Source organism: Megalops cyprinoides, chromosome 7 (genome assembly GCF_013368585.1).
Source record: "Megalops cyprinoides isolate fMegCyp1 chromosome 7, fMegCyp1.pri, whole genome shotgun sequence".
NCBI lineage: Eukaryota > Metazoa > Chordata > Actinopteri > Elopiformes > Megalopidae > Megalops > Megalops cyprinoides.
This window is the reverse complement of record NC_050589.1, coordinates 16,570,924-16,593,545: the sequence shown is the minus strand read 5'-3', so window position 1 is coordinate 16,593,545 and position 22,622 is coordinate 16,570,924. Positions and strand designations below refer to the sequence as shown.

Genomic DNA, 22,622 nt, shown 5'->3' with positions numbered 1-22,622 from the left:
ATCTGTTTATGAAGCTTTAGTAGCATCATAGTACTAAAGTAGGATAGGGTATTGATTGTCATTTACATAAGGTGACTGACTTCTAAGAGTAAATTGTAATGAAATAATAGACTGTCTTCATCAAAGTATTTTTTCCAGGTGTTTATGCATACCTTTTTGAGGATCGGTTGAAATCTATCAGGCATCGCAAAACAAATGTATTTTGACTGAAAGTTCAGTTTTACTTCAACCAGCATAATTTACACAATAGTATCTTGGTAGCACATAAATTTTGTTTTCATATTGCCAGGCAAGTCAGAGAAAATGTGTTTATGCAGCCTCATCTATAATTAACCCACCAAGACGACAGTAGACCTTGCACATTTTTTTTTCTCTCAGTTTACTTTAACGATCCATTGGTCATCTTTACAGTTCTGCACTAGAGGGAAATGCACTGACTGCACCCTTAAGGTCTTTATAATCCTTTTGAAGTTTGCATTTAATTGAATGCATTCAAACTTGGGTAATACACAGTAAATATTTTATGAAAGTAAAACGGTATACAGGGTCCTATAATGGGTTGTGCATGTTCATGCTTTAGCTAATTAACTAACCTGCCCCGGCCATTCTGAATTTATTTCTTCAATTCAGAATTTGAATTTTGCCATTCTATGTACTCTGTTGAATGCACAACACATTTAAAAGTGAGGCCTCTTGTGGTTTTAGCAATTTTGCCAATATTATCATGGAGGGTGCATTAACTTATGGCTGTTCAATAAACAGAACATGATTGTTGGTGTAATGTGCAGTTACTCTTAGCAAATCCTTGATGCCACATATCGCAGTCCACATCGCAACATGCGTGAAGCTTTACACATATCCTGTTCAGAGCTATTGTGAGTTCTCCCTGTTTGGAAGGCATTTGTCAGGCCTTGGTTCCTCCTTTCAAGAATCAATCAATCAATCAATACGTTTATGCACAAAAGAAAAAAACTGCGCTGCATTGAGCATGTTCAGTTTTGCCTCCAACGTGTTCTGCATTCCCCCCTAAGCCACCATTTTTCCTTTGTGTTTTTTAGTGCTTCATGTGGAGAGGGGAGTGGTGTCTCATGTGATGAGTGTAGCCACAGGCTCAATACAGCAACAGGACTAAAGCTCTCAGCTGAGCTGGAAAAAGGTCATGATGGGGTGTTTCCTGACCTAGACCTGTATTGGTTATCGTTCTTGTTGTTTGACAGTGCTTTAGTCTTCGCCAGTGCCAGCAAAGGGGACGGTTGGAACATACAGTATTTCAGAAATTCACATTTGGAAGAATAATAAGACCACTCTTGCTTTCAGTGCATTGCTGGCTGCATCAAAGGCGCGTGGACCTTTATCCTCTTTGTACTTTTTACTCATCCTGCACTCTGACATAAGTGCACATAGCTGTGCTTGATAACTCACTCAATGTATCCTGTGACTGCACTTTGACACTTTTTTTAATTGCTATATATGTTTTTTTTTCCCCACAAAGTGGTGTGGCCTTGCTCTGTCCCACCTCTATTGTGACAAGTTTCTGCAGGAGGATTTTTATGAGGGCTGTAGATGGCTGGGTAGGTAGTGCTACAGTGTCAGCACCACTGACTCACCTTATGGGGTTTGTGTGCCAAACAACTGCATTTAGCATTCCAGAAAATTTGAATGTTTTTGTGAAGCAAAGGGAAAACGGCAGTTTATGGCCAGAACAGGTGACACTGAATTGCTTTTGGCAAAAGAAAGATGTCAATGTCTTGTTTTTTTTTTTTTTTTTTACTCATCTTTTACTAACATGCGCTTACTGTGTCTTCCTTCACAGTACGTGTCTTGAAATTGAAAAATGCTCAGGCTGCTGCATTGATTGGACCTTACCTTACCTGTGGTGTGCTGTCTTGGACAAAGGGGAGGGTCTGTAATGACTCAGTTATGTGTTTCATAACATTCTGATGGTTCAGTTCTTGTGTGCATTGAATGATTTATCATTCAAGTCCAAAAGACACACTACATGATAAATGTCATATGAACAATGGAATTTAGTTAAACATCAATTTTACAGGGTCACATTAGGGCCTGTCTATTTGCAGTCCTCTTATACAAGTCTGCTTAGACCTTCCACACCCTTGTGATATTTCTGTTGTAGGATAATTTATCCAAGTAATATAACAAGTGGGAACACACAGACACATCCATAGTCAGCTGCATTAAAAGTTGAGAATTGGTCTTTGCTAAGTTACCGTAGCTGGAGTATGCCATGTTTTTGTAGGTCCAGTGAACCAAAAATCCTTTGTAGTTCACTGTTAATAATCTCTTTTTCTGACCCATCTATTCATTCCAGCAGAACAAACCCTTAATAGTATGTAACCTCATACAAGGTGATGGGGGAGGTGGCGTATTCACTGGAGTTTCTAATAGGTATAGACCCTGTACCCAAAATAGGCTGTCTCAGTATCCCCCCTGCCTATTTAAATAGGGAAAGGGAGTGAACAGCCAGAGCACATGGATTTGCCCTTGTGACTGAGCCGCTTGTCATGCTGATGTTTTACATCACAGTCCGACTCTGGCGTCAGCAATGCATCCTTCACTCGTGACTTCAATCCAGCAGTCAATCACAAGGGATTTTTATTTCTTTTTCCTTTTTTGCCAGTTTTAACTCAGAAGACCTCTTGGTGAACTAAACCGTCTTGTGTCAGTGTCCTTGGTCTGATTAACAGATGGCAGCGCGTGTGGCATAATTAGCCGTGGAACCCAACCAATTTGAAGTGAATCGACCCTTTGACGATTTTTTTTCCACTGCCGTTGCCTAGGTGACGGAGGATAACCAGAGTCATGCGTTCACCTTACCTCAACTTTCCTTAATCGGTATGACGAATGGGGCAGTACCCACCCAGCACAGCTCAGCACAGTCCATCCACCCAATGCTGTGAGGACTGAAGATGGTCAAAGGTTATAGGCCAATCTCCCAGAGATGCTGCTAATCATCCACATACTCTACTGCCAGACCTGCATACCAGAATCACTGTTCTGATGTGGTCTTTCTGTCCATTTACTCAGGGATACAGTTATATGCACTTTGATGTAAAAAAGGATACAAATAAGGCTACAGCACATATTTAATAAAATCTCCAAAGATTAAATATTTGTAATTTAATTTTTTGTTTAGTACTGTTTTGGATTTAGTGAGATGTTAACCTCCATAAAGCAAATCCAGTTTTACCTAATAAATAAATTCTAAAATAAATGACATGGTTGCAAAGGTATTTGGTATCAGTAGGATTAGTATTAGGTATTTAGTATTACAGGTATTAGTATGACTCCTGGGTCCTTTAAATGGACATTGCTATGGTTTATGGTAATTTGCTGACTGGATGGGAATAAAACCAGTAGTGAGTAACATTGTCATGGTCAAGGATCTGGTTTAATTTGTAGCTTTAATCAGGAAAGAAGGCAGAAGCTGACAACAGAACTCACTACTCAAGACTGAGAGGGCGAAGAAAGGAAGAATGCTGAAGGTGTGAGGAATGTAGTTCAGGAATGTAACTGAGGGCTACAGAAAATTAAGTAACATGGTCTTTGGAAGAACATACAGATTAGAATGTTTTTGCTTTCAGACAATATAAAACACAATCAGTGCTCTTTTGGGAAAGACAGCCAGGGCAGGGTTTGAGCTGCTGAGGTCTGTGCTTGTCTATGTGTTGTATGTGTGTGTGAATATGTGTGTTTGTATGTGATGTGTGAGTGTGTGTGTGCGTGTGTATATGTGTTTTTGTGCAGATGTGTATCTGTGGGTAGGTGTGTGTGTGTTTGTGCGCATGCGCACACGTGTGTTTATGTGTGTGTGTGTGTTTGCTGTTGCAGGAGATGAGGTTAACAGGCTTTGGGGAGATTACAGTGCACAGCCAGTGTAATTGAAGGATGAGCAGGTTGCAGCGGGTAAACAGGGATGATGACGAGCGGAGATTGTTGGCTGGCTAATCTCTGCAGACCCCCACCCCACTGGGCAGCAGACTCAGCAGCTCACAGACAGCTGCCCTCAGCTGTGCTGAACACTGAGTTTCAAGTGCTGGACGAAAGCAGTAGCTAAAGTGAAAGCATAATTGTGAGCTCATCCCTGTCTATCTTCGTCAGGCTGGTCACGATTTCCAGAACACTCATCTGCACATCTAGAGTATCACCCTCATGCAACACCCACAGTGCTCTGCTTTAACAATATATCTATAGAGAATGGCACTACCTGAGTAAGAGATTAATAACCATCTGGGTAATCATCAATAGCTGTACCACGGGTAACATTATTATTATTTGACAACAAATAAAGAATAATGCAAAATTTCAAAAAGAAAAAATGAAGGCTGTCCTGAAGAGCAGATTTTATAAGGATACTCAGTAAGGTTTTTGAATCTTCACAATGTTGTGGCATATTCAGTGAGCTGTCTTAAAAAGCAGTCAATATACCAGGCAGGGACATCTTGCAAAACACGTTTGGCTAGGTAGGATGTGTCAAGATGCACTCAAGTTTTGATTTGAGAGTTACAATTACAATTTAACAGTTACAATTTCTTACTATTCATAAAATCACTCAATATAGAAGACTCACAATCATAAATTGACATGGGAACAAGGGAGGTTAACTGCTGTATTGTTCCAAATGTTTTCCAAGTGCATTCAAGGGCTGCACATTTGAAGGTTTACAGAGGGGGTCAGGGTTTTCTTTTTTGACACGACGTGTGAGAGGGGAGTAAGGTAGAAGGTTTTAAGGTGTCGGCAGAGCTTCTAGTAACGGAACATTATTGCTGCTGCCTGGCGTGCAGTACACCTCAGCGTTCCCCAGGAGTTCTGCAGGAGTCGTTGCACGTAAAGCTAACAAGGCTGGGGAGCGTAGGGTGTGGTACAAAGCTCCGATTCATAGAATCACACACAGCCGCCTCGGCAAGGCACCCCAAAATCTCAGCCAACCCAGATGAAGCACATTTGGACAGATATTCTTCCCATTTTTTTTTTTAAATGGTCATGAGGTGCCTCGCCTCCTCTGTGTATCTGTCTATGGACACAGATTCCCCCAAGCAAGGTTCATATACATGACTACTGATGGGATTATTCAAATAGTTGCAATTTAGCTCATAGCACCATTCAGTTTGAATGCGGCTAGATGATTCATGTTGTCTTGGCAGAAAAGTATGCTTTTACTATTTTGTGGCCTCCTGTGTCAGTGTTGTTCAGTGTTCTTAGGACTGCTGAAATTCTTTTTGTGGCCAGCTCAGTATGTACAACTGGTGTTTTGACATGTCTGCTTTGTGCAAGATGAAATGAATGCTCTAGCAGAACTCCAGGGATTTTAGGTGAATAGCATTAATTGACTTTTATTCACCACTAGTGACGTTTCAGGTACCTTGCCAGGCTAAAATTGAAAAGTCACTAGTAGGGGTCGATTGATATGGTTTAGCACTAGACCAAAGATAGCATGAATACGATAATGATTATCTGTGACAAAAAGAGGACGATAACCGACATTTCAGGCTGATATTTGAATGCTTTTAACATGTTTTTCTCGGTGTGAAAAGAAATAGGCTGTGACAACATGGACTTAATTACAAATCCTCTTTACTTAGTCATATGTTTTCAGGCATGAAGTTAAATAAAGAGCAAAAAGATCTAATGAAAAATTCTTTTTCAAAGATAAAAATAAACTAAAAATTGCAATAACTAAAATGACCACATTTGGCACAGATTATCTGTGAGGGTCACATTTGAGCTGCAGCATGTGAGCGCCTTCGAATGAGACGGTGTACGAGAGAGACAGGGCCTCCTAAAAGGGGGCTGATTTGACGTTGTGGGTAAATTTCTCTATGGTTATATGGATCTTATTTTGGCTACGAAACAGATGCCTGTCGCTATTTCAAAAGCATTCAATTATCGGACGAACGATGGCAAACATTGCGTACGAAATAAAGCGAATTGATGCATCATTTAGACTGCATTTTAATCATAAAGTATGAAATATCAACCCTCAAAAATAACCTGTGCGTCCACGATTTTTCTGAAGCTGTGGGGAGATTCTAGGAGCCCATTTGCTCATAAGTCTATATAAGTTTATGTGAAAAACGGACAGCTCATACAAAAGTACGGTACCATGTGGAAGGACTGTGATAACGTTAGCAAAAATACTGTGAAGTGCAAACTGTGTGCTGCATTTTTTATTATTTTAATAAATCGACTTTCATGATGATAATGAGCCGCCAAATGAAGAAACATCAAAGCGGCAAACGGGTATTTTCAGCTTTGCCGCGAGGTTCCGACATTCAGTGCAACCGCAAGCGAGCTGAAGTTTAATTTCGTGAACGGTTGCTTAAATGACGACTAATTCAGAAAGGCTGTGCTTTAGGGTAAATTTCTTTGAATGTTTCATTTGAAAGAATAAATATACATTACTGTTTGCTAAATGTGCAGTGTCATACTCTTGCAATTTATAGCATAAGTGCACCAATTATTCCTTATTACAAGTCTTTATTTCTTTTATATTCCGAGCTTGTTTTTTTTATCTTAAACGCAGACTACTTAAACTGATTCAAAAAGGTCCAATAAGCCTCAGTGGCGACGGGTGAGCTGGAAACATGGGAAGCCCGAACACTACGTTTAAATCTAGCATTACTTTCAACCTGTTCCTCTTTCTCCTCCTTAATTAACAATAAAACAAATAATTTACAGAATAATCGACACCAATCGCGTAATTAGAATAAATGATTATGCTCGCCAAACACCGCAGATTGTCTGAAATTTGTGTGCTATTGCGAAAGCTACAGCATGAGATTGTTTAATTAACACATGGGTACACATTTGTGTGGGAGTATTGTAACTTTCCACAGGGGCTGTGGATTCTGTAAACTTCATTCAGCAAATAAAAAATGTCACCATTAAACCAGGGTGTGGACGCTAGTCATGTTGTGTCATGGCAACAGCTTTTATTGGGAGGTCTGAAATATGGCGGTGCCCTGCGTAACATTGTCATCCGTAGCCATGGCTCCACACTGCTGACAACTGCATGGAGCAAGTGATTACAGTTAAACATGAAGGGAAAAGATAGCTTCTCTGGATCAGTACCAGGTGTCTGACATCTTATTGATTTTTTTTTTTTTTTTTTTTACAATCTCTCCAAGCATCAAATGCTGAATTTCCTTGTCACATTTTCTGTCATATCATTCCAGTCAGCAAACATACTTCCCTCTGTCTGAATGTTGTGGTTGAGAACACTGTTGCGATGTTTCAAGAACAGATGCACAGAAGCTGGCTTTGCAGGCAGGTGTCATGGCATATTAGCATGTTAATAAATGGCATTTTAGCAGTGGTACTATATTTTCTTGCCTTTTCCCCCTTTTTTTTACCCCCATTCTGGAATTTTGTACCCCTCTTCTGCAGTTGCTGGTTGCATGATAAGCACCGAGACAATCGTTGCACTCGTGCAGGAGTACAGTCATCCAATTCATTGGCTAATATGGGCCTGATGAGTAACAGGGTGCCTGAGAACCAAAGCGGTGAGACAAGGAACCCTTGCCAACAAACACATCCTTTAATAAAGGATTTGGCAGAGGCTGCAATTAGTGACTTGCTGTGCCATGCAACAGCTCGCAAGACGTCTGTACACCTGGACCATACCACAAAGCTTTTCCAGTTACCACCTGGATGGGAATTTATCCAGAACCTCGGTGTTGAATGGAATGGAATGAACCCAAATGTGCAGTCTGAGGAGGTGACGAGAGCTTGCATGAGGTCCTCTTTCCGAGTTGCTCACAGCTATGCAGGAGCATGAGGGTTTTGCTTGATAACATGTGCACACGCTGAGCATGATGACGCACCATCAGCGGTTCGTTTGCTAGTTTCAGAATATCTGTTTAACCTGTAACTGCATGCCTTTGCAGAGATAAAAGGATGACAGTGACAGTTACTGGCATGAGGAAGTTCTTTCTCGTTCTCCGGCAGTTGGTCTGACTTCCTCTTGTTTGCCTGGGGTGAAGATGAGAGGGCTTTTTTAGGGAAAGTGGAAATTCCAATGAATTATGTCATGATTAGGAGAAATTGAGAGGTGCGGATGGCAGACGGGGCTGGTGCTGTAATGAAGGACTTGGTGCAGGATTGGCGCCCCATGATGCACTCATGACCAGGCCTCATGTGACCCTGAACAGCATGCGACCCTGTCCTGATCAACCGGGGGCGATCAGGTGTCGTCCAAACCCCCCCCCCCGGGATGTAGACTTGTGGTCTCATGACCCCACTCTACTCACCCCAGAGGAGTAATCTCCCCCCACGGAACTCGTTTGTAATCACGGGACTCAGCTGGTGGGGGTGCGGGGGTTATGAATTCCTCAGGGAGGGAGGGAAGTGCTCCAGGGTGTGGCATGGCAGTCATCTGTTGGTGGTGTGGCCCTGGTGGTCAAAGCAACAGAATCGCTACCGTCAGTACCCTACGCTTAAGTGGCACATTTAAGTACAGGTGTGGGCGTAATGTGTGCCAAAGGTGTAAATTAAAGATAAAAACCCTTACTGGAATGCGCTGCTGCGGGTCTGTGGCGCGCCTGTGAGAGAGGAAAGTACTGTATCTGCATTTTTCTCTTAATACAACCCAGGCAGATATTCCAGTCAGCATTGCTATGGTGAGAAGAAACCTTGAGGCCACGGGGGGAAATGCTGTTTGCGTTCAGCAGTGCATGAGAGCAGCGTTGATGTGGTGTGTGCTGTGATTTAGGAGTGATTACCTCACAGCTGGACTGAACCCATCCCGTGTGGGTGTTCCCAATCTTCTCAGTGGGAGATTGCTAGTTGGCGGCATTCATTAAAGGCAGTTGGCTTGGAAATGAAGTCGGTTGAAGACTTGAGGGTTTTTTTGAAAATATTAATGCAAATATAATGGATATGGTATGTAATATGTTGTGGTATAGGCCTATAGCATGGTATATAATACGCTATGGTATATAATGTATATAATGTTTGAAGTATAAAATGAGCTGAGATTAAAGAGAGACAGTCTGCTATTTTTAGACAGGCTGGAAATAGGCTCCAAAGTAGTTGTGTAAACAGTGGAAATGATGTAAAATATATTGTATATTAAGGTAACTATGTGCATATGTAGCTGGCTATGTGATCGAGACTAATTAATATACACACTGAGTGGCCACTTTATTGGATATGTCTGCTTTCTATGAGATAGATTGCTCAATCATTGACAGTATCACATGTTCAGACTATGATATTTAAAGCAGGTAGGCAGGTACCTACGGATTGTGTGTGTGTGTGTACTTCAGAGAGAGAATTAGCAAGACAAAAGATTAAAGTGTCTTTGAATATGGCATGGTAGTATGCACCAGAATTGCTGGAGCGTATCAGAAACTGGAGCCCTGTTGGGGTTTTCACATGTGATAGTGTCATGGGTGTGCCAAGAGTGATCTACCACCCAAAAAACACACAGCCAACAGCAGTCCTGTGGTAACAAAGAAACTTGTGTAGGCTGCAGTCAAGACAATTAAGAGCGGCACAACTGAATGTGGTGCCGAAAGAGGCATATCAGAGTGCACAACTTGTCGTGCCTTGTCACAGATGGGTTATGGCACCCGGCAGCCTACCCGAGTTCCGCTTCTGTCAGTGGGTTTAGGGGCACAAACACAAGACAGTGGAGGGTTGAGAAAAGATCACCTGGTCTGATCTGATGAATTCCGGTTCAAGCCGTGTCAGGCTGGTTGGAGGACCAAGATATGGCAAAAACTGCATGAGTCCATGAATCCATCCTGCAGAGTGTCAACAATGCAGATTGGTGGTGGCTGTATAATGCCGTGGGGTGTGTTTTTGTGGCATACATTGAGACCCTTGATGTGAGTATATATATATAATTTTTTTTTTCCTGACCCTGAGTTGATTGAGTTGGCAAAGTCTCAGTTCTACATGTTGTCTGGATGTCTGGCTGTATTCTTTCACTTAAATTTAATGTGAATAAAAAAGGTGGCCTGGTGGCAGTTCATGCAAAGGTCATAAACGTTTGCATACTCCACTTTCTCAGTAGTGTATCAAAGAATTGAAAATTCGCACACCCACACCGCCTGCTTCCAATGCCTATTTATTTTTGCAAAGCACACAGGACAACATTTGGATCCAACGTGGATCTTCATCATGTCGATTTTGCGACGCGGACACACCCGTATTAGCAGGTGCGATGCACCCAAAACCAGTGATCAGTCATACAGTTTAATTAGTCACAAAAGATGGACGTAAGTGCGTACAAAGTGCAAGGTACAGTTGTGTGTCAAGTCATTTGAACAGGAACAGACAGGTCACTGCATCCTTACAGCAGGTGTTTCGGCAGTGGGAGGCTTGTGTCTCCTCCACAGGGGCAGTTATTTCTGACCTCCAGAAGGTGCATTGTTGGTAATGGGGGGAGGGCAGTCCCTGGAGCTTTCTTGCTTACACAATGCAGTGAGTGTCTGTGACTGGGTTGTCCATGGGGAATGACAGAGTGCGGTGCTCCCACCAAGAGAGAGAACAGAAGAGAATACACAGCCATCTGATCCAAATTGGAGTTTATTGATCCTGCTTTTAAACAATGGCCACAGATTCCTTTGGGATTGCATAGGACCTTTCGTCAGGCACTACAAATATGAAGATTTGTGTGTTCATGTGTAATGGGCCTGTTCTGCTTAATACTCTCCATTTTATTTTTAGCTTTACAGCACATGCTCAATTTCTTTAGTAAATCAGTGTTAAACTAGTACTCCCTGTACTTGCAAGATGGTATATTTTATTTATATTTATTGTGCACTCCACTTATATAAAGTGCTGATATTAGAATCAACTCTCGTATAGTGATATTAACACTATTTAAATACCCTAGTTGTAAAAACCAAGCAATTCGTTTTTAAGAATTATTTTGGAGACTCTCACAACATGTTGTATAATGTTAGTATTTAAAACTTTGTTCAGTCCAGTTGCACATGATAAAACATGAAAAATCCATTCATATTTGTGTTCAAATCTATCTTGCACTTATTACTGTATCAGTACATGCGTGAATCATTTTTAGGTTGTATTTTGCAATGGTACTTAGACCTTTTTAAAGTGCTCTGCTCTGTCTGAAATGGATAAATAATGATGACACACACAAATAAAAAGTATATCTTTAACAATCAGGCTAATAGAGCAGCTTTTTTAAAGTTCACTGATTCCCTGCTACTTTTCCTACACACTCTCTTTCTCGGTAATAAATGGCTGTTCTTACTGACCGCATGCACTTAAACATTTCTTGCTGAGAAGTGCTGTGACTGCACTATCAATACAGACACCGGGAAGGGCTGCAAAAGCAGGTCAGCCTGCTCTTTAAGCGAACATCTCACTGAATGTTAATCTAGCCCCTCAGCCCCATATAGGAACTCCTTTTGTATGGTTTTCTTTTTTTAATACTGAAAATGATCAAGTAGGTTCTTTATTTTATGTATTTTGCACCGTAAAAGTATGAACGTAAACAAAAAGGTCTATCACAGATGCTATACTAGGTGTAAAATTAGCTTTTGAAATGTGACCCAAAACATAATTCTCACCAAAACCAATGATCTTGGGGGTTATTTCCGGTGCTTGTATTTAAGCTGCAGCCGATTTTGCATGGTTTGTGTGAGTGTATGTATGTGAGTGTGTTGGTGTGTAGGTGGGCATGGCTGCTGAGAAGAGAAGCTGAAAATAAATGGGCCGGGCTTCCGGTAAGTGGATGTGCTTTGCTTATTAAAATGAATTCCTAAATCCTTGGTGCGGAAGCCACAGGATTTGAAGTCTCTTGACATTCTCATGTGTCTCCCCAAGTGTTTCCAGACCGTGCTGAAAGAATTGCTTTTCAGCACTCTATAACGAGTCATGTGTGTTTTGATCTTTAATCCAGCTTCGCTTTTACACGGGAGTTGAGGCATTGGGACAGTAAATGGCTTCTGTGGATCACTGTGCCTTTAGCTTACTACTGAGAGGCCCAACACATATGACTGTTTCATCTCTCTCAATGTGCGAGCGGCACAGCAGTCAGTTTGACAGGAAATTGATGGTGGACCATGGTCAGTGATAGGATTGTGGCTTTGGCCTGCCACATGTCGCTTCCTCATCGTACACGCTGGAGGCATGTCTCCGCCTTAGCTGTAGCGTAGCTATATATAAGGAGAGCTTGAGGCATTTCCATAAGAGATTGACAGTACAGTGGCTGACTCCTGATGTGACAGTAATTTTTCCCCAGGCGTATTCAAGTCATGTAAAATACTATAGCCTAAAAGTGTGCTCCACAGCCATTCATGGGTCTTTGAAGGTTCACGACATATTAAAAAGGCTCTGTATATTATTTATTCATTTATCATTATATTTGTCTATATGTAGATCAGCATCCTTTGCTGGTATTTTTTTTTTTGTTTGGTTTTCTCCAGAATGGGAATTCCTGTCCCTAGTAAGGCATCATGAGGCAAACCCACACACACAGCGGTCACTGGAAAACAGGTTGCCATTCTGGTCCGGTACCTTGAACGCAGTCCATCATTTCCCCAACAGTTGCTCGCGTGGGAGGCTGTTAGACGGGGAGAGGTAACGGCACTGTGAGCAGGAGTCATCGTTCTGTGCTTCAAAAGGTCACGCACTGTCTGAGAACAGAACAGTGTGGCAGATACAGCAGCTCACTCCCCGCGCACGCACACGCGCACACACACACACGCACACGCACACACACACACACGCACACGCGCACACACACACACACACGCGCACACACGCACACGCACACACACACACACACACACACATAGAGATACGCTTGCACTTCTTTGTGCACTTAGCTTTGTACGCAGGAGCACTGAAAGCTGAAACGCTTAGTCTGTTTCCCCTGGATTCATGCACCTTTAATTGTGGAGGGAAATGTAACCATAGCATTCAGCCTTGACAATGTAATCGAATTTAGATACTTGTTCTGTGCACATTAAACTCAAGGCTGAATGCTGACATCAAGGAAAAAGCTTGCATACAAATTTGAGCACCGCTCACTGCAACATGGAAGAGGCACCAGAGTTTAAGGTCGTGCACTTCCACCATGGAAAGTGAGACGACAGCGAGCCGCAACTTTTTGGTCTTCGGTCCCACTCGTTTGGTTCACATTAGCATGGCGCTCATATCTCCATGTGATGACACTGAACACATTGTCACAACGCAAGTGATGGTCAACACAGGGGGACATGTGCTACGTAAAGCCCTTGTAAGACCTGAATCACCAGAGTCAAATTTGGTTTTAATTTATTTCTTTTATGTTATTTACTTGTTTCATTTTTATTTCTGAAGAAACTTGTTTCCTCCTGAAACAGCTGAACCCTGAAGGGACTGACTTATGGACCAGCGCAGTCCGGAATGGGGCATGTTCAGATCAGCGCATGTTGCCCTGATTTGAGAGGGGACGATGCTTACAGTTGCAGTGTGGCAGGCGTGTGCGAAGCGTGCTGTTCCCAAGAGAACGCACTCAGCCCAAATGTCTCTCAAGAAGCACACCCTGAGAGCACGGATGGTTTCCAGGGGCGGAGGTGGAGTGCGGTGGTGGTGGGGGGGGGGGGGGGGGGGGGGGGGGGGGGGGTTGGATCGCACACACCCTGTAGTTTCTCAGAAGTGAAAACGGCACTAAAGGCGATCCAGAAGCTCAGGTCTTTTGTGACTAATTACATTTTTCACAGTAAGTAGTCTGGAATACTGGAGAAGCTCAGCTGATTAGATTGCCCAGCCTGCCCTGCTTTAATGAGTGAAAGGAGAGGGCCAAAAAATGCAAGGGCTCTGAAGTGCTCTTTCATTTCTCAATGGGGTCTTTTGAGAACAGATAAGCTGGCACATACTGGCTGGCAGGGAGGGAGGGGGGTGGACATTCTTCTAACATCAACACCAAGAACTCAACTTAAAGAAAAAAACACACATCCGATAAGCAGTTGTGTGTGTCTTTGTCTTTCTGAAATGTGAAATATGTAGGTCTAAATCAAGCAATATATGAGATAATAAAAATGTCTGAATGTGATTTCAGATCAGACAATCCATTGTACCCATTATACTGGCTTTGTGCCTTATTATTTGAATAACTTTTTTAATTCTTAATGTTTTTTGTGTAATGATTGTCCTTGGAGTTGTATTTTTAAATCATAAATAAATACAAATATGTAGTTTCCATGTCTTTAGGAGACAGCAATAATGTGTTGCTCTATTTTGCGGAATGAATGGCTGTTTAATGATTAAATATGTATGAGCATGTGTTTGTGCTAGCAAACCACATGACAAATCCGAGGTTAAATTCCATGTATTGTAGTCATTCAGCTGTTTGCCCATCTCAATTTTACTGACAGTTTGTCTGCCATTTTTTTAATGAGACTTTGTACTTCCTGTTCTCATGAGAGTGCCTATGCTAGCCAGTGGATTACGACATGGGTGAGGCACCATGGAAGATAGAATATCTTAACTTTTGTGCTTCCGTGTTCGCCTCTGCTGGCAACAAAGTCACTTGTTTGTGTGAATGTAACAGGCAATGGAGAATAAAGGCAGTACCCCCCCCCCCCTCATGTTATTAATACATAATGAAGCAAAGAAAGTCAGAGGGTACCTGTTCTGTCCTGCACACTGTACCATGGGGTTCAGTTATTTGACATGCACTGAGACATGACATTTAATCTTTCACATGCAAGCTTGAATCTTTTTGGCTTAGTGAGGACCAAATACCCAGTTAATATGTGGTTTGTAGGACTGAATACAATTTAATTTGGGTTGCCAGGCCTGTCTCGCCTAGTGCGGTAAGTGAGTCTAACATAGTGTTCATACTCTGTTTGGGGAAGTCTCTGAGGGGAAAGACGGACCTCTAGAATGCTATGCTGGGACAAAGGGAACAGTGGGGGTTTTGTTGGAGACAGCAGTGTCTCCAGCCAGGATAGGGTGGCCCAGGAAGGCTTCTGAGAGAGGGAAGAGGAAAAACCTAAGAGAAGCCGCCTCATGGTGGAATGAAAAGAAATCAGTTAAACCTGTCCAAGCACTGTACTTTCACAACATTTCAAGGAAATGCCAATTGTGTACTTGGAAACCTTGCTTATCAGGTATATGTCATGTCTCTGAAATCTGAGGGGTATAGCTAGAAAGCAAGGACATGCATGATGTGACTTGGAATGTAACAGGATGTGAATCAGAATGATTTGATCACACCTATTCAGATTGCCCTTGCGTTGGTCATCATTTAACACTCACATCACATGTAATGCTGGTTAACTAGTCACAAAATTGCTCCCCTGTGCAGAGATAATTAAAGTTGTTTAATTGCTTAACAACCTACAGTATTACACCTTCAAGTTAACACAAGAAAAAGGCTGCAGCCTCTGTTATGTAACACAGTAGCGTATAGTTATGTAGCACTTGCATTAATCTGCATACATCTACAGCTTAATGTTTAGTGATGAAAACAATAGTATGTGAGATATCTGGTTGACGTACAGTAGTACGTCAGTACATGGTTTATTGTTAGATGTCTTTTCAAAGGCTCTGCAGTTACATTCATATATAGGTAATCATGGACCAGCCTACATTTATATCCTGACATGCACCCATCTGTGGGAGTTTATGGTAAAGAAGTCAAATCTTTTTTACATTTGCAAAAGCTGCCTGCACAAACGATCAAGAGAGACTTGCTGTTAATAAGCTTACCGTAGTAGGCAACACATTAAGTTATTTTGCAGTAAATACTCAGTGTTATATTAAATTTAGGGAATATCATTTGGTTCTGTGTGCTTTTAATGGGAGAGCCAATTACATGTCTTTTCACCACTGGAAATGCACACAATCATAAGTACAACGGCACATTTGCACATACAAAGGGGTGTTATACTAATTTACAGTTTGCAACATTATTAGTATTATAGTGCTAATGGCGCTAACTGTGAATTAGCTGATTTTAGTCCCGTACATTGGAGCTTGTTTTCTGGGAAATGATTTTAAATTGGTGTACCCCTGATGGTTAGTATAGATTTTTCTCATGCACATCTATGTGATAGATCTCGGGAGTCCATCTCAGTCAATCGACCCCTTGTTTTTCCAGAACTGTGCTACTTTAGCACTTTCAATGGAAACAATTTGATGTTGAGACTATTTAGTGTGCCAGAGGTAACCAATGAATTCTTTCTTTTCAGTGTAAATTTAATTTTTATGTACTGTGTGTGACGCATTTCGACTTCCAGCTGATAATCACCTTTTGACTGGTGTTTGTAGACTTTGACAATTTCACACACGTTCACTGTGGTAACTCTTGCTGGTTAGTCAGATGTCATGAGTTTAAAAAGTAATTATTAAAAGTACATTTTTCACATCCTTGACACAAGTCACATCACTGTACCTTACATGTGTAAATTCTTTGAAAGCATTGTATTTAATATAAATAATCATTCTAAAACAGGACATGGGAGTGTGTGAAGCTTCATGACTACTGTTGAATTGTTCTGTGGTTTTTTTAAGGTCACACACATGCTTCCAGTGTTTTTTACTTAATCTGTGTTGCACTATGCATTGTGCAGACCGAGCAATTTAACAGCTGTAACTGTAGCTATAGAGCTCAGTTTAGAAGGTATATAAAATGGAGTGGGGGTGGCGGCGGATGGAAAAAATGCAAACTGAGGCAAAAAACCTGAAGGTTATTCCCCCAACCTGAGCAGCCTCTCCTCAAAGGGTCATTGTCCTCTTTATCAGCCTTGCCTTGTGACTGCGAGAGCCAACAAACAGGCAATAAACCACACCGGAGATTAATCATTCAGTGGTCGGAGACACTTACTCTCTCTTTTTTGCGCTCTCTCTCTCTCTCTCTCTCTCTCTCTCTCTCTCTCTCTCTCTCTCTCTCTCTCTCTCTCTCTCATTTTCGCTCTTGCTCTCTCACTCAGTCACCCACATATTGAAACACACACAGCATGTTGTGCACGGTGAAGTACAGTAGGCAATACAGTAGACTGCCGTTGAAGATAAGTAGCTGGCTTTCCTGTGTGAGGTGCCGTTGATGTACAGCTTATGTGGCCACAAGAAGTCCCCAGAGTTGGAACTTTGTCCAGAGACTTGCAAGTTCTAATCAGTGCTGGGAAATCAAAAATAATAATATATATGAAGGGTCAGCTTTGTAAACTTTCGATTGTTTTGAGTAGTTTATAATGTAAGCTAGTACTGGTTCCTTGTTTCCAAAGCACAGACCTACACATGTAGTCAGACAACATTTTCTACATTGCTTGTCCTTGTCAGATAAAAGTAAATGTAAAGTAGCCGCAAACACGCAGCAAGCAGTTCATTTGAAATGGCACTGTTTCCATGGCTGCAGTGTGAAAATGTGATTTCCCTCTCCCACTGTGAAGGAACATTACTGTCAGAGGCAGTGCAAATAAGTAAATGTGGATTGCACTTCTTCCTGTTTGCCTCTCTGTCCGGTCTCTCTTCCTGATCTGATCTTTTAGACCACTGTCTCCACATGCTTCTCTTCCCCCCTTTTGAGTCCCCTGTTGTGGATGCCTGAGCTGGATTCCATCACAGCAGTTGAGTTCCATCTCCAAACAGTCTCCTAACAATGGCATTGTCAAGGGAAATGATAGGGATGACGGTGGTTATGATGTGGATGATGATGACGGCAACAATGAGGGCTAAGTCCAGGAGAACCTGACTTTGCAGCTGTTCTTATCAGAGAGGCTGTTGGGAAGGCCAGTCATACAGTATAGCCTGCCTCTCATGGCTTGTCTTGCTCATCTGTCTCGCCCTGCAGTGAACGAGTACCTGTTCATGGTCCAGGCCCGGGGAATCCAGATCAGAGAGAACGTGAAGAACATCGGGGCTCAGGTCCTGGAGCAGGTGGTGCGAGGAGCCTACAGCAATGTTAATGGCACAGGTAGGCAACCAGGCGCCCTCTCATCGGCCGGAAGTTAAGATGTCTCAGTGGGAGGGTGAAAACCTGCTTTCTTAGTTCCCCTGGCGGGCATGAAGGAGGGTCTGTGTAACCAACAGCTTGGGATAGCTAAGAGGAACTCCCTGGATACGGTAGCCATAACGCGAACTTTGAGTCATACACTGGATGGTGGATTCACCACCAAAGCTGTCCAATAGCCTTCCATAGAAGTCAGCAGAGAGGCTGTATTTGTTGGTCACAAACAAAGCAGTGCTGTTTAATCTTGCCTGCTTCCACATCCCATTCAGATAATCTTGCTAAAACATGGAAAATGTATGTTCCCCCCCCCCCCCCCCCCCCCCCTTCTTTTTCTCCCTGGTACAGATTACGCCTATGACTTCAACCTCAGTGAGCCGTATGTCCAGGCAACCACCTACCTCCCCGAGGGGTTCACCTACCTACCCAGCCAGAGGTGCCCCGAACGGCTGCCCTCAATGAGTGAGTATGGCCAGCTCTTCTGTTCCGAATCTGTCAATGGGCACCTTCAACATACATGCATTCCCTCGCCGATGCTCAAGCCCTTATGCACGATGTCCAGTGTGTGACAGTCTCTTGCATTCGCTCTTCACAAGTTATGGTGTAAGGATTGACAAGCATACATAGGACTTCTGGGACTTAGTGGAGGTTTGATTAGGAAATAGGAGATTTGATCAGTGAAATAAATTGTTTCGTGACACTGTGTGTGTGTGTGTGTGTGTGTGTGTGTGTGTGTGTGTGTGTGTGTGTGTGTGTGTGTGTTTGTTTGTTTGTTTCTCAGAGGGCCCGGTGGATGTGAACGTGAGTGAGATCACTCTGGAGGAAGTGGAGAGGAGTCTTCTGGAGGGGGACCCGAGCCTGAGCACTGGGGGACACTGGAAGCCCAAAGACTGCATTCCGCGCTGGAAGGTACGCGACCCTTTCTAAAGCAATCCAACATATGCTCTATGGTTCCTCTCATGTCATGCAAATGAACTGATTGTGAATCTACTGTGAAGTGATGTGCACTAAGGAGAGAGATTTATTTACGAATAGGGTACAATACATCAGGACTCGCTAGTCCTCTCCTTCAGTGGGCTACAATGCAGAGAAAGGACTTCATCTTACTGCTTTTTAGACAAGTGTAGTTCTTGTTTTCAGTTGTAGCACGCACCCAAATACCAGCGTGGGTATCTTTTAATAAAGATATCCCTTTTGTGAATTATATATTTAGAAATGATTTTGAAGGAACAAAATAGGCCATGTATACAGTAAGCAAGGATTTCATTTTTTGATGGTGATATTTTAAAACTGGCTTGCTTGTGTGTTTGGTGCTGTAGGGGTGTGAGAGATATAGTATCCTCCGCTGTAGTGTGCACGGTGTGGTTAGTGTTCTGTCTATAGGAAGGGTGTAAAAGTGTATATCTCAACATGCCACACCGTCTTTGTGTGAAGATATCTTCTGATTTGGTGGTAAATCACGCAAGTGAGAATAATGCTCTCGCACAGGGACACCAGTGCCATCCGAGCAAGTAGTTTGGAGCAGGGCCTTATCTTATCTTTTCAGCCGGGCTGGTTCTTTTCAGACAGCAGGAGAACAGCGCGCGACACGGCTGGGCCTTGAACCCTACCACATCCGCAGGGCTGGCCCTCCCTGCGGATGTTGTCCAGCCCTGCCCTGGGGCGCCTGGAACTGTTTGGAATAAGATAACACTGGCGTTCTTCCACAAGGCTGAACCGCATCCTCTTGTCCTAATGTATCACTTCCGTGCCTGGAGTTCTCTGGTGGTTCTCTGGGACTGGGATACACCTGGGCGTCTCCACTTGCGGCACAAAACGATTAAAAACAAATGATGTGATCCGCGGGTCGGGGTGGTGTGGCGCAGCAGGCGAGGAGCTGGCCTCAGCCAGAATGCTGCAGGACCAAACCCTGGGAGGGGCAACACGGTCGCTCTCCTGAGCGAGGGAGTGTACTTACATTGCTTCAGTCAATATCCGGCAGCATTTAAAAACTGTTAGACAACGCTGGTTAAGTGGTGGGAAAACGAAACCACATTTCTTTTTCATACTTGCCACACAGGGCTGGTATTTCTCCATGTTTCTGGTCAACAGCAAAATCCGTATGATGCCGCCACTTTCCAGTCATGGTACTATTGCCCAATTCTGTCAGTGTCCACACCTGGGCTACTGCTGATAAACTGTGGCTGTTCTGCATTCCTTTATTGCGACGAGTTTCACCACAGCCATAGAAAAGGGTTATTAATGTCACCCTCAGTTAGGCTTACGGGGGAAATCGTGTGCCATCAATCACGCGCGGCACAAAAGTACAAATGCGAACGTCAACTTCATCGCAAATGTTTTTTCATTTATCCTCTATAATTCATATTCTAAATTCATAATAACTCAGGCAGGTGTGACTGTATTATGGCAGGTGGATTGACAGCCAGCACTAATTAGTAATTCAGCTCTTTTCAGATGCAGGGTCTCAGGCATGTATTCACTGTTTGTTGAATTAAGCTTTTAAATAAAGAAGATGATAAGGCTGTACATTGCAGTAGATGCCTTGTAGCATACAAAGCATACAAGCATCTTACTGGAGTAGGCGTTACAATGGGCATTAGCAAACATGAATGTATTCAAGTACATATATGTATATATGTACTTGAATGTATTCCAAGAAAGCGATAGCTGTAACCTAATATACAATTGGTTTGTTCATATTTTCGCTCTTTGTACAAGCATTTTATGTGGTCTTTACTGGCAGGATATGCCTAATTAACTAATGCCACCTTTCAGGATGTGGCGGCGCGTAGTGGTTTGAGCTAACATGTGTCACCTTCCCCTCAGGTGGCGATCCTGGTGCCCTTCCGAAACCGCCACGAGCACCTGCCCATCCTCCTGCGGCACCTCGTCCCCGCACTCCAGAGGCAGCGGCTGCAGTTCGGCTTCTACGTCGTCGAGCAGGTCAGCCCCCAGGCCCAGCCGCCTCGCTGAGGACTGCGCGTCCGCTCGCCATCTCTCACCGCCCTAGAACGGTGCAAATACACCAGCACAGTACCCCCTGAACATTTTTTTTGTATCTCTACTAGCTAGTTTGTGCCTTGTCTGGCCAGCTATTGAAACTGGTCATGAAGCGCTACTAATATTGTTGACTCCTTATATGGCTATTTGCTTGTGTTTCACTCGTAAGTGTCTTTGGATGAAAGCGACTGCCAAATGAATAAATGTAAATGTAACCATGTTTGGCCCCCTACACACATACACTCTTCTCTAAAATCACATGCCCAAAATTATGTGGCATAAAGGTGGATGTTCCCGCACTGTGTGGTGAATGCGTGTGGTTTACTTGACCATGCGATGTACCCTGGTAAAACTCCAAACTCCCAATATACTGGTAAAAATTGATACATGAATGAACTACTTATGCATTACACAGTCTGTCCCGAGTTCACCGGGACATGGGAGAGACTAGAGCAGCACGTATGGCCCTGTTTCAGGGCCATGTTTCTGCCTCTTGCAAAGCAGTAACCGCAACACGTTGTGAAACCTATTTGCTATAGGTGAACTCTGTAGGGGAATACTGGGTGGGGTGTTGTTGACTTGTCAGCCCCTCCCAGCCTCTGATGGTCGTGTGCTGAAACAACAACAGTGGCTGATTTTTCCATGAGAAAACACATTGACTTGTGAAAGGCATGAGATTGCCCTCAGATTGCATTTATCTCATGAGGCAGGCGATACTAGCGTTTACTCAACCCTCATTCTTTCCGCAGAGTGTCATGCATCGTCTCAATGGAATCCCGCTGATGATGCAATGTGATACTAAAACCTGGTGTGTGGATGTGTGTGTTCCTATGTGCGTGTGTGCGTGTGTGCATGTGTGCGTGTGTGCATGTGTGCGTGTGTGCATGTGTGCGTGTGTGTGTGTGTGTGTGTGTGTGTGTGCGCGTGTGCGTGCGTGCGTGCGTGCGTGCGTGCGCGTGCGTGCGCGTGTGTGCATGTGCCTGACTTGTCTTCCCGACTGCCTTAGGCCGGGGACGAGCCCTTCAACCGCGCCATGCTGTTCAACGTGGGCTTCCAGGAGGCCATGAAGGACCTGAACTGGGACTGCGTGGTCTTCCATGATGTCGACCACATCCTGGAGAACGACCGCAACTACTACGGCTGCGGGGAGATGCCCCGCCACTTCGCCGTCAAGCTCAACAAGTACTCCTACATGTGAGGGAAATGCACGTTTCCGTCCCACCTTAATTTCCCAATAAAGTCTCTAATTTGTCTCTGCGGGGTGCATCTTCAGCAATACTGAACTGTTGCCGTCTATGGAATTTGCAGTGATTTGTTGAGCACTTTTAAATCCCTGGACAGAGCACAATTTTCACTACCAGCTTTGTTAACATATACGAGGAATGTATGAGAACCGTCATTTTGAAACTTGTTCATTTTTACCCCTTGAATTTTGACATCCTGACTTTCTGCTTTTTGTCTTCTGTAGGCTGCCTTACAATGAGTTCTTTGGTGGGGTCAGCGGCCTTACGGTGGAGCAGTTCAAAAGTATAAACGGCTTCCCCAATGCTTTTTGGGGGTGGGGGGGCGAGGACGATGACCTCTGGAACAGGTGAGGAGTCTGCCAAACGGACAGCGAAATAAACTTCCATGTTGACCTCTCATAAACCCAGCGGGGTTTATTATAGCAGGATTTTGTCAACAGTGA

The 22,622-nt window shown here is 43.3% G+C and overlaps 1 protein-coding gene across 1 annotated transcript in view; it reads left to right on the top strand.

The window, feature by feature from the left end:
* b4galt5 (UDP-Gal:betaGlcNAc beta 1,4- galactosyltransferase, polypeptide 5) overlaps positions 1 to 22,622 on the top strand; it is a 29,710-nt gene that overhangs the window by 4,215 nt on the left and 2,873 nt on the right. Inside the window, exons 2-7 of the mRNA XM_036533670.1 lie at positions 17,780 to 17,902; positions 18,284 to 18,397; positions 18,717 to 18,844; positions 20,762 to 20,878; positions 21,942 to 22,129; positions 22,404 to 22,526. Coding sequence (XP_036389563.1) covers positions 17,780 to 17,902; positions 18,284 to 18,397; positions 18,717 to 18,844; positions 20,762 to 20,878; positions 21,942 to 22,129; positions 22,404 to 22,526 — 793 coding nt within the window. The remainder of the gene's footprint in view (positions 1 to 17,779; positions 17,903 to 18,283; positions 18,398 to 18,716; positions 18,845 to 20,761; positions 20,879 to 21,941; positions 22,130 to 22,403; positions 22,527 to 22,622) is intronic.